The sequence below is a fragment of the Nicotiana tomentosiformis genome, chromosome 7, assembly GCF_000390325.3.
Source record: "Nicotiana tomentosiformis chromosome 7, ASM39032v3, whole genome shotgun sequence".
Taxonomy (NCBI): domain Eukaryota; kingdom Viridiplantae; phylum Streptophyta; class Magnoliopsida; order Solanales; family Solanaceae; genus Nicotiana; species Nicotiana tomentosiformis.
In genome coordinates, this window is record NC_090818.1 from 68,622,170 (window position 1) to 68,635,156 (window position 12,987).

The following is a 12,987-nucleotide window of genomic DNA, read 5'->3' on the forward strand; positions in this document are numbered from 1 at the left end:
AAATAATATTAAACAACCTAGTCAACTACTCCAAACCTGCTCTCCCCACACACTTCCAAAATTCCACTGGAATATTGTCTGGCCCAGTCGCTCTGCCCTGCTCATCTTACGCATAACTCCCACTACCTCCTCGACCTCGATACGCCTGCAGTACCCAAAGTCACGGTGACTTTTGGAATTCTCCAATTTGCCTAGCACAATATCCCAATCCCCCTCTTCATTCAGAAGGTTATGAAAGTAATCTGACATCTCTTCTTAATCTGGGCATCTTCCATCAATACTCTACCATCTTCGTCCTTGATGCATCTCACTTGGTCCAAATCCCGAGCCTTTCTCTCTCTCAACTTGGCCAGCCGGAATAACTTCTTCTCCCCGCCTTTTTTTCCAGTTCCTCGTACATACAACCATAAGCCACAGTCTTAGCCTCCGTGACCGCCAGTTTAGCCTTCTTCTTTTTCATAGGCAATTATGTAAAAAAACATTATTGAGTAAACTATGTAAATATTTTAACACGACATTTCTTCTTAGCATTTTTATAATAAATTAGGCTTAGAGTACGCGCTTTGCCCGTGTACCTTCTCTCAATAAGTATTAAAAGTTTTTGTAAAATCATATAAATATTATTTTAAAAATTATGTTTGAGTTATGTAATAAAGTTAAAAGAAGAAAGCGTAAAATCATGAAAATGATGATTAATGTCGATCCTATTTAATTAAATTAATAAATAAAGAAGCTCCACCTCATGAAAGTCCTTAAAATCTTAAATATAGTTCTACTAAAAATAGATTATTAATTATAATTACGATTTTTATTCAGCGTAAACGACAGTTATGAAGGATAAAAGTTGATCAAAATTTCATGTTAATATTTCATATTTTATGATATATTGTGTCAATATAGATAGATAGATAGATTAGACTTGTCTATCGAAAACGTTTTTAGTGCAAACATTGATCCTTAAATCATATTCCATCAAAATTATGGTGAAAATATTTATTTAGTTGGATTCAAATTTTAAATATTACATAAAATTGTAAATGTTAATATAATTTATTAACATAGAATCATTTGTTGAAGGAATAGTTTAGTTTTTTAAAACTACAAAAGTGAAGATGTTGACCAACTCCAACTTTGTGACAGCTATATTTTTAGATTGTTAGGTACCTTAAATATTTTATTTTTTAGTTAAGTTTATTTCCAGAACTTTATATTTACCTTATACTTTCATATTATTTATCTTCAAAATTAACGTTTAAAAAATAACTATGTAGGTAATTTAGAAAATTAATTCTTCGAAACTACACTAATTAATACTTTCAAATCTAAAATCCTCGTTGTTTCCAATCAATGATTTTTTTTGGCTTTGTTTGTACTTTTAAGCTTTACAAATGTTTAGATAAACATACTCATACTTATAATTATAATAAAATAAATTATATGTCTACCTAATGTGAGAGGGTTCATATTTTTGGAATAAAAGATTAGTTATTTTACCGATTCAAACATGGAATGTATTAGGCATAAAGATTTCCTATAATTTAATCATACTTTAATTGTAAAACTTACATACGGTAAAATTTTAATGATTTTAAAATCCTAATTATAAGGACTTCTTATTTGATTCAAATAAGGAAAAATTTAATAAGTAATAAATTTGGTTTAATTTAAACTTCTAAATATTAGCTAGTAGAATAATCAAATAACTATTTTGTGTGATATAAACTCTATTTTAAAATGATAAAAAAAGATAAACATGTTAAGAAATTTCGTCCTTTTAATATAATATAAATACGAGCGAATACTATTGGCTGTGGCCTGTGTGCTAAAAAACGACGAGCTGTCGGTTCATGTGATGTGTACAAATGGGATAAAACTCTGAATAGACGTGGACCCCATTCCTCTCCTCTCAAATTTCAAAAGTTGTCTCTTTCCACGCCACAAAAAGAAAAGCATCAAATTCTGGTCATGGGATGGCCCCCCCAACTCCCTCATTAAATTTTCACTCAATTTCTTACTCTCATTTTTTCTCCTAAATTTTAACTTTCCTTATTCTTTATTGTTAATTCTCTAAGCCTTCAGGACGTGGTCATTGGTCAATTCTCTGACTTGTTTGAACATTACGCACCATCTCAATATCCAGTCCTTCTTTTCTTTCTTTTTTTGGTTCAAACATTCTTGGTTGTCTTTTGCTTTCCTGTAAAGGAGGGTTTAAGCATTTTACTCATAGCGCAACAGTTCAGGTTTTACAATCTTGCTTTTGTATGTTATCCTTTTGAATCTTTTGCCTTCAAGATTGAAGTTTTTTTTTATGATTTGATGTTTTGGGTTTTTGATATTTCGTGTCTTTCATTGTAGCAAACATGTTGCTTATTCAGTTGCCCCTTGGATTGATCAACATAGCGGGTCATGCTACCCTAAGTAAAGAATTACACTGGCTCCTTTCTGTTTTTGCTGGTATCATCATGTGTAGAATTGTGAGTTTCTTTTTTGTCTCCTCTTATATTTGGAGCCGCATAATGTTTTATTTTTCTTTTTGGGGTGTGAAACTGGGCACTTACTTGCTCTTATGTGTGCAAATTTCGAATTTATTGATGTTAAAATTCACATATTTTTGCTCCTTTTGACTCTTATTAGATTATTGACCCTTTTTAAGTGTAAAGTGATGCGTTAAGTGAAATATGGCCTACTTGATATTTAAACTTGTTTTTATAAGTGGAGTGTTATTTTCTCTGTGCTTAGGATTAGTCTGTTAATGTTATGCTTCTTTTTTTTTAATGTCTTGTTATGATTTCTTTAGCAGAAACGATCATATTGTCATCTAACACAATTTACATCCGGCAAACAAATTTTGACTGATAACTGCAGACCATGAGGCCTAGTTCCTTGTATTTCTGGCTATAAATTACATTTGTTGTTTTTGGGGGGTGGGGGTGGGAGGGGGAATGGAATCTTAGATACTTTGGAGGGCGAGTTCCTGAAATAGTTTGAAACATTCTTTCTTCCAACTTTTGGCTTTCTGGTATAATATTTTAATCTATAGAAGGCGTAGACGGTTAGCTGAATGTTTTGGATTCCCTATAAGTATAACCGAATGGTATTAATCTGTACTTATTACAATGCATTCGCTGGATAATATTTCTTTTTTGCTTATTAATTGAAAAAAGAGGAGGCTTTAATATACAATTCTTAGAATGGTATCCTTAGCTCTGCCTCTTTGGCTTTCAGGTTTCTCTTGTCGCGGTAGTTCAGAAACAAACTTTTAGCATGTGTTATTGCTCTTCGTCTTACTTTTGAAGGTGTTATTTTCTTTTGTTGAAGGTTTATCAATTAACAGGTACTATAAGCCCTTCGTTCTTCAATGGATATATTAAACTTGATGACAAAAAGAAACTTGAATGGAACAACAGGTAGTAATCTTACCTTTCATGTGAATTTTTGATTTTTTTTCCATTTTTAGTGATATAGCTTGTGTATCTTGGTTGGTGTCAGTGTCTTACTGAGGAATCTCTCTTCTTTTCAGAGGATTTTCCACTTTTCATGCGCTCCTTGCAGCGGCTGCTTCTCTGTATCTCTTACTTGAATCAGATCTTTTCCGTGATGGTGCTCCGGATGACTTAATGATCAATAGAACATCAGCTTTTTCAGACACCATACTCGGGGTATTAATGCCAATACTACTGTCATTGACTTTCTTTTAGCTTACAGATTCAAATGGCTACCAAGTTTTCTCTATATTGTTAGTTAGTCAGATTTGACGTCTTGAATAAAAATTACTTTACCTGAAGAAATGTTTTATCCAAATTGTGAAGTATGTTAGACAAGTTTGATTATTAACACCGTTGGGAGAGCAAAATGCTTAATTCATATTCCTATTGTTTTCAGTTTCCTAGGGTAGTAACACAATCGCGGCTTTACTTTCTCAAGACTACTCTGCTATCACTTTCCCTGAAGGACGTAAATGTGATAATGTTGTCCTGGTTTTTTTAAGGGTTCGCATATGGACTACTTCGTTCTTCCATCATCTAATTCAACTCTAGCCTTATAATGCTGGATGTATGTTCTATTCTCAACTCTAATGTTATTTGTATGGTGAAACAGATCTCCACTGGCTACTTTCTGGCAGACTTGGCAATGATTTTCTATTACTTCCCAGCCTTGGGTGGAATGGAGTATGTAAGCATCAGGAAGTACTGTATTTTCTTGTATAATTCTATCGTGTAACTTGGGGTGGCTGTAAGTATCAGGAAGCAATGTATTGCCTTTGAATCTTTATTTGCTCCTCCAGGTCTTACATCACGGACTCTCTATGTTTGCAATTGTTCAATCCCTTTTAAGTGGTCAAGCACAGATATATATTTTTATGGTACTCTTTACCGAGAGTACTACTCCCTTTGTCAATTTAAGATGGTAAGAGCAATAGGCATCTGCCATTCCTTGTCTTTTCTAAACCAAACATTCTACATTATTGACTTCCATAAATATGTGCAGGTACCTGGATGTTGCTGGTCAAAAGAACTCTAAGCTCTACGTCTCCAATGGAGTAGCTTTATTTTTTGGCTGGCTGGTATGGTCTATGAGAATACATTTTCTTCTGTCTTTGTTCTTGCAATTATGCGGATATAGCATGTTACTTATATGAAGCTAAGCTGGATTCCCCTTGGATTGCTATTCTATTTTGGACAAATTAATTTGAGAAAAATGATCCTTTTGAATTTACGTATACATCTTTGCTCATAAATTGGCAAATTGCTTTTCTTTTTTTGGTGGAGGAATATTGTGCACAAGATACTTTGGATTTGTCCTCAAGAGAAGTGTAGCTAACTATCTCGAACATTTGCTTCTATTATGTTCTGTTCAAGTGTAACAACTAGTTTTGTGTCTATGTTGCTGAAAATTCTTAAGATTATTGCCTTACTATTAACGCTGTCCTGGACCTTGCAAATGGGCAGTACATATGCCTTGAGGTTTTTCGCTCCTTGTTTATGTTACAAGGATTTAGTTAAACACTTTGTTTGTTTGATATGATTATCTTCTTTTAAACAATAATTCAGCAACTTTTGTAGTTGGAAATCCAAAAATATTATATTTGTGACCAATAGATCAAAATATTCTCATTTTCAGAAACCACAAGAGATTGCCTGGGTTTTAAGCAAAATTACAAACTTACTTTAATACAAAGTATTTTCTTTGAGGTTAAGATTAATAGGATCATGAATCTTTTAATCAAGAATTTTGACTTTTTCCTCAAGTAATTTATGAAAATAGACGGAAAGTTCAAGTTAGCTGTATGTTTGAGAAAGCAAAATCTTGAATTGTTATTATTTCTTATTCTCATTTGACTTGGTTCTGTTATTGCTTTTGATTGTTAACTTTTGTCGCCAAGAAACTTCTGATGCTAGCTTTTAAACTTTACTTTTTATAACCGAGGTTTTTGATGTGATGCTTTCAGGTTGCAAGGGTTGTTTTGTTTCTTTTCTTTTTCTATCACATGTTTACCCATTTTGATCAGGTAAATACCTATTTGCACAACGTATAGAATTTTAACTGTTTTAAGGCCTATTTCTTCTTCAACTTAAAATACTCATGAGAGTTTGAAGCGATACATTCTTACACTGTTTCAACTTTGTTCTTCAGATCAAGAAAGTTTATCCACTGGGCTTCTATAGCTTGTTAACTGTACCTCCTGTTTTGGCACTGCTGAATATTGTCTGGTTTTGGAAAATCGCAAAGGGTATGATTAAAACTTTGAGAAAGGCGAGACACAGCCAGTAGGACATAAACTACGAGTCTTTTGGAGCTTGTGCAGCAATTTACTAGCGTTGAGGTTTATGATATTAACCTCTATGTACAGTTATTATTGTTTTTGTCTTTCAAATATGTACTTCTTCATTGAGTTACTGAACCAACAAAACAGGTGAGAACTAATTGTTAACTAACATTTCTACAGTATCTTTGTCCAAAATCACTAATCATAAATGTGTCCAGATGATAGTGTAATGCAATGCCCAAGTGTAGGATTGCTCATTGAATGTGATGTTGTATTTGCAAGGCAAAAAGGAGCCAATTTAGATCTTGTCAAATTTCTGGCTTGTTCTATCACCTATTTGCTCAACTGTTTTACCCATAACGCATGAGAACTGGTTTTGGCTTAACAAAAGGGAGCTCAGTTTGGTATTCGCTTAAATTCGCCTTAGGTTCTATTTTAACCTGGAAAGCTGGAATTCATATGCTTCCATGAAGTGAAGCTTTGGCCTAGGGTCACCTCTGTATACCAACAATTGCTACTTTGCTGGTTTGGAAAAGACATACTCACACCTGGTGTTTATACTCAGCGGCAGATCTAGGAAATTTAAGTTCGTGGGTGCTTAGCTTTTTTTAACGTAAAGTTATTAGCAATCATATTCCATAAATGCATAACTATTTGAACACGTTGATGAAAAAAGTTAACAAGAAAACTCATAGTATTAATATTATGGCCGCCGTAAAATTGTGATGGATAACGTAGCTGACAAGAAAAGAGATTGATGGTTTTCTCCCTTGGGGAGGAATTGCTCGTCTTCAGAAGGGCCTAACTTTGGAGTCCTTTTTCTTTTTCTTTCTTTATAGTGAATTACATTTTGTAAAATAAGAAGCAATAAAACAAAGTTAGCAAAAAGGAATTCTAAAAAATAGTATTGGGTAAAAATAGCGGCGGGTGAAAACCGGAAAGAATGAAAAAAGAGAAAGTAGCTTGATAATATGAGGAGAAAAAAAGGGAATAATTTATCTGTTTTAAAAAAGGCTTGTTGGGAGAAGGATTCAAACCCTCACCCATTGAATTTTCGTAAACTTCCAGCACCATCCCTTAACCAAAGCACCCATTGAACTTTTTGTCTCTTGGGTGCTTTCTGCTCTTTTATATTCATTTTCTCAAATTTTCTATACAATTATATATACTCGGAGCCGAGGTTAATGGGTGCTCTAGCACCCAAATTCAATGAGTAGATCCGCCCCTGTTTATACCAAACCAATGAACTTTTATAACTTAATTAATGTTATTTTTTACATCAATGTATTACTTAATCATGATTAATTTATATTGTTTGATGTAAACACTGGATTAGTTTTTTCAGTCTGCACCACTGCTCATGTTGGAAAACAATACAGTACAATATTATTAGGATTTTTCGTTCTTATACAATATTTGAAACTTATTTAACAAAATTGTTCTAATTTTGTATATTACCCGCCCTAAACAAGGATTACTTACAAATTATATACATTCCACCTTAAAAGGCTCACAATCCATTATTAATACTTTTTGTCTCTTGGGTGCTTTCTGCTCTTTTATATTCGTTTTCTCAAATTTTCTATACAATTATATATACTCGGAGCCGAGGTTAATGGGTGCTCTAGCACCCAAATTCAATGAGTAGATCTGCCCCTGTTTATACCAAACCAATGAACTTTTATAACTTAATTAATGTTATTTTTTACATCAATGTATTACTTAATCATGATTAATTTATATTGTTTGATGTAAACACTGAATTATTTTTTTCAGTCTGCACCACTGCTCATGTTGGAAAACAATACAGTACAATATTATTAGGATTTTTCGTTCCTATACAATATTTGAAACTTATTTAACAAAATTGTTCTAATTTTGTATATTACCCGCCCTAAACAAGGATTACTTATAAATTATATACATTCCACCTTAAAAGGCTCACAATCCATTATTAGTACTTTTTGTCTCTTGGGTGCTTTCTGCTCTTTTATATTCGTTTTCTCAAATTTTCTATACAATTATATATACTCGGAGCCGAGGTTAATGGGTGCTCTAGCACCCAAATTCAATGAGTAGATCTGCCCCTGTTTATACCAAACCAATGAACTTTTATAACTTAATTAATGTTATTTTTTACATCAATGTATTACTTAATCATGATTAATTTATATTGTTTGATGTAAACACTGAATTATTTTTTTCAGTCTGCACCACTGCTCATGTTGGAAAACAATACAGTACAATATTATTAGGATTTTTCGTTCCTATATAATATTTGAAACTTATTTAACAAAATTGTTCTAATTTTGTATATTACCCGCCCTAAATAAGGATTACTTACAAATTATATACATTCCACTTTAAAAGGCTCACAATCCATTATTAGTGCCTTCAATCAAGCAACTCAATTATCTTGGCAGTAACGGATGGCAGTAACCTCAATTATCTTGCTTAGAAACAGATATTTCGCTGCTTCAAGCCCCTTTCCAAATCCCAGTGTAAAAAGAGTAAAAATTCCTCCAAGTTATTTCTGGAAATACCCTTTCCAGATTTAGTTCTTTCGTGTACCACAATGGATGAATCAGAACCCTAAGTCTAAGAAATATCTCCTCCTTCATATTCTTAGGTTCAGAATTAACTACAGAAATTGGAAAGAATATGAGATACAAGAGGATTCCCACTATATGACATGGATATGTACTAAAAATATGAAGGCTTCATCACCTATCAACATGCTTGCATTCCATAAATAACACGATAGTGTAACTCTTTTAGTTTCTTCCCTCGGGAAAAGCAATACTAAGAGACACTTCCAAATTCCAAATTATAGAAACACGCCTTAAACACACAGTCATTAGTCTCAATGGCAGATCCAATCAAAAGATGCATTATTCAATGTCAAATATAATCTAATTAGTGCTCAGTTAAATATATGGAACATCAACATACAAATTAAAAATAAATTTCGTACAAATTTAATGCAAATTTGAATATCTACAATAACATACATAATAAAAACAGATTTCATACAACTAATTATATATTATACAATTTATTTACAACTTTCATACCTTATTTCTACTCAGCTAAATACAACTATAATATCATACAACTTAAATATAATTTTTATACAAATTTTATAAAATATATCTTTTGTATATTTTGTATCTGATTTGTATATATTTTGTCTGTGATGTGTGCTTCTTCCTCTCTTAATTTTCAATCAAAACTTACTCTCTTAATACAATTTTGATACATATCAACAACTTTATGTAAAATAAATAGTATTGATAATTTAAATACAAATTTTATACAACTATTTTTCAACTTTCATACAACATTCAAATAAAAAAAAAATATAACTACAACAGAATACAATTTACATACAATTATAATACAACTTTACTACAAATTCGTAAGTATATTGTATGTAATGTGTTTTTCATCTTCTTCTTCGAGTTTCAATATGAAATTCAGCCAAAATCAAGTCTAATCTTTACCAAAATACCCTCAAAATTGAGATATAAACTCCAAACAATATTCTCAATTATTTGCAAACACCCAATCCAAGCAAATAATGGTTTTGTAAACCCAAATTCAATTTCAAAGCTTCAAAGATTTTTAATGGCTGTCAATGGTGGAGAGTCAAACACCTTCAAAATTTATTGATTGACAATTTCAATTTGGACATCATTTTGATACATATCAACAACTTTATGTAAAAAGATAGTATTGATAACTTAAATACAAATTTTATACAATGATTCATACATTATACAACTATTTTTCAACTTTCATACAACACTTGTCACGACCCAAAATTCATAAAGGTCGTGATGGCGCCGGACACCACTGTCAGGCAAGCCAACAATAAATACTTAATTGGGTTCTCATTTTATTACTTTTGAAATCATATTTTCCTTCAATTTAAATAGTAAAGAATGGGAATTTACAGAGTAAATAATAATACTTTTAACAAATTCAATACAGAACAACCCATAATCATCCCAAAATCCGGTGTCACATGTGCATGAGCATTAACTAGAAATATAAAATAAAATACTACAGCTGCCCGGAATTCAAATTGGATAGGAAAAATGTAAGTACTCTGAAGGAGACTCTGCTGGCTGCGGATCGCAGTATAGAATGCAGCTCACCTAAGTCCCTGCCATAGCCGCGCCTCTGCACCCACAAGGCCACTAAACATATATGTACCTGCACAAAAATATGTAGCAAGTGTAGTATGAGTACGTAAATCAACGCGTACCCAGTAAGTATCCAGTCTAACCTCGAAGAAGTAGTGACGAGGGATTGACTTCGACACTTACTAGTGGTCCAATAATATCAGGTACAATAGAGAAGTGAATGAATATGAGACAGAGTAAATATATGAAACAAACAAGTATAAAATATGTGGTACAATTTCCCTCTTTACAATTTACTCAAGCTCTCAACTAGCGAGTTCCCTCCGTAACCGGAGCACATATATATATATATATATATATATATATATATATATATATATATATATAGATGTAGTGGATTTCATCAAAGAAGTTGTTGTCATAATTCAAATCTGGGAAAAACCCTCAGATACACAGGCTTCTTGCCAAATGTTACGTATGATTCCATGAGGATAATATATATATATATATATATATATATATAGGAAATGCTGAGGCGTACGGCCCGATCCAACATAAAAGTAAATTGTGCACTACCGAGGGTCGAACGGCGCGGACCATAAATACATCTATTAAACTGCCGAGGCGAACGGCCCGCTCCCATGAGAGTGTGGTACATAAATCCTGCCGAGGCGAACGGCCCGATGCCATAAGAGTAGTAGAAGAAAATACCCCTCTTGCGAATCATACGTGCGACGCTGTCAAATATAAATTTAAGAAATTTTCCCCCACTCGCGAATCATACTTGCGATGTGGTTGCACATAGATTTCTTAAGTTATTATGGTGTTCCTCAATTCTTTTCAAAAAATACGAAGTTAAAATGAAAACCTTTAAGTTCCCAACTTTTCCTCAATTTCAACTCCTTTCGAAACATTTAATAAGCTAACTCAATCTCGCTTCCTTTCAAGGCAAACAATAAACATAAATTCAACAACAATAGCAACAAGGCATGATGTAAGCCTAAAACTACCCGGACTTAGGCATAGTTAGTAGCTACGTACGGACTCTCGTCATCTCGTGCGTACGTATCCCCCACAAATAGAATCACCTAATAATTTAGTTCACCTATGGGGTTAATTCCCTCTTACAAAGTTAGAAAGGAGACTTACCTCGCTCCGAAGTTCCATAACCGGCTCCCAAGCCCTTCCGACGACTCAAACCGATGCCCAACGCTCCAAAACTAGTCAATAATTATGCCAACCCATTAATATATACTCAAATACTCATTATAATCCTATTTACAACAATTCCCAACTCTGCTTGAAAATCCGATAAAATCACCACCGGGCCCATGTACCAGGATTCCGAAAATTTTCTAAGATAAACTTTGCCCATGACATCACGTACTCAAATATATAATTTATTCTCAATTCCATGTCCAAAATTCGTGGTAAAAATCCAAAAATATAAATTTCTAGGTTTTTCTTCAAAACCCCAAATTTCTACAAATTTTCATGCCTAAATCTATGTATAAACCTTGTATGTAACTCACAACTAGTAGAAATCACTTACCTCATGCTTGATGATGAAATCCCCTCTTCAAAAGCTCCAAATATTGCCCAAGCCGTGTGAAAATGGGTGAAATGAACTCAAACCCCACTTTTAAAACATTCTGCCCAGCCCAGGTCCGCCCTTTTTCGCGATCGCGGGAGTGCCTTCGCGATCGCGAAGGCTAAGCACACTGCCTCTGCATTTTCCTCTACGCGACCGCACACAAGTCCACGTGAATGCGACATTCTGTAACCCAACACTTCATGATCGCACTCCTCCTCACGCGATCGCGATGAGCAAACGCATAGCATCAGGCCATTCTTCATTCCTTCTTCGCGAACGCATTACTACAGCCGCGTTCGCGTAGCACAACTACCCACCGCACTGCGATCGCAGGTCCATCATCGCGACCGCATAACACATTTCACAGTCGCCCCCAAACAACTCTACGCGATCGCGAACGTCCACTCGGGATCGCGTATAAGGAAACCAACAACGGTCATGACAGCAACTTCAGCAGATCCCTCAAGTCGAATTTCAATCCGTTAACCATCCAATTTTCACCCGAGGCCCTCGGGACCTCCACCAATCATACGAACGCGTCCAAAAACACATTACGAACTTAATCGAGCCTTGAAATCACATCAAACAACGCTAAAACCATGAATCATACTCCAATTCAAGCTTAATGAACTTTAGAACTTCAAACTTCTATATTCGATGCCGAAACCTATCACATCACGTCCGATTGACCTCAAATTTTGCACACAAGTCACATTTGACATTACGGGCCTACTCCAACTTCCGGAATCGAATTCTGACCTCGATATCAAAAAGTCCACTTCCGATCATACTTCTCAAAAACCTTCAAATTTCTAACTTTCGCCAAACGACTCCAAAATGACCTACGGACCTCCAAATCCACTTCCGGACGCGCTTCCAATATCGGAATCACCATACTGAGCTATTCTCACACTCGGAATTCCAAACGAACATCGATAACATTGAAATGCACTTCAACCCAAATTTATAAAATTCTTCCAAAATGCTAACTCCCATAATAGGTGCCGAAATGCTCCTAGGGCATTCAAAACCCGATCCGAACATACGCCCAAGTCCGAAATCATTATACGAACCTGTTAGAACCTTCAAATCCCGATTCCGAGGTCGTTTACTCTAAAATCCAATCTTAGTCACTTCTTCCAACTTAAAGCTTTCGAAATAAAAATTTTCTTTCCAATTCAACTCCGAACTTTCCGAAATTCAATCCCGACCATGCTTACAAGTCATAATACCTGAAGTGAAGCTGCTCATGGCCTCAAATCTCCGAACAACGCGCTGGAGCTCAAAACGACCGGTCGGGTCGTTACATTCTCTCCCACTTAAAAATATGTTCGTCCTCGAACGTGCTAAGAACTGCGCTGGAGTTGTCCGAAATCACTGTTTAGCACCTCGTGCACCTACCCGTGCTATCACAACTCAGTTGAGCATACTGGCTCGAGTAAATCTAAAGATTCCCCTTTTGTTTAGTCAAATTAGCC

At 34.4% G+C, this 12,987-nt stretch overlaps 1 protein-coding gene across 2 annotated transcripts; it reads left to right on the forward strand.

The window, feature by feature from the left end:
• Window positions 1-2,055: 2,055 nt before the first annotated feature.
• Window positions 2,056-5,984, forward strand: LOC104117073 (uncharacterized). Of its 2 annotated transcripts, none has more exons than XM_009628052.4 (9): window positions 2,056-2,259; window positions 2,356-2,474; window positions 3,319-3,407; window positions 3,521-3,659; window positions 4,099-4,173; window positions 4,286-4,407; window positions 4,489-4,564; window positions 5,450-5,509; window positions 5,635-5,984. In XM_009628052.4, exons 2-9 carry the CDS (start codon window positions 2,361-2,363, stop codon window positions 5,770-5,772), a joined length of 813 nt encoding a protein of 270 aa, XP_009626347.1. In that variant the 5' UTR covers window positions 2,056-2,259; window positions 2,356-2,360; the 3' UTR covers window positions 5,773-5,984. The 2 variants fall into 2 exon arrangements, with proteins under 2 accessions (XP_009626347.1, XP_009626348.1); XM_009628053.4 differs by having other exon boundaries at window positions 2,100-2,240.
• Window positions 5,985-12,987: the final 7,003 nt, after the last annotated feature.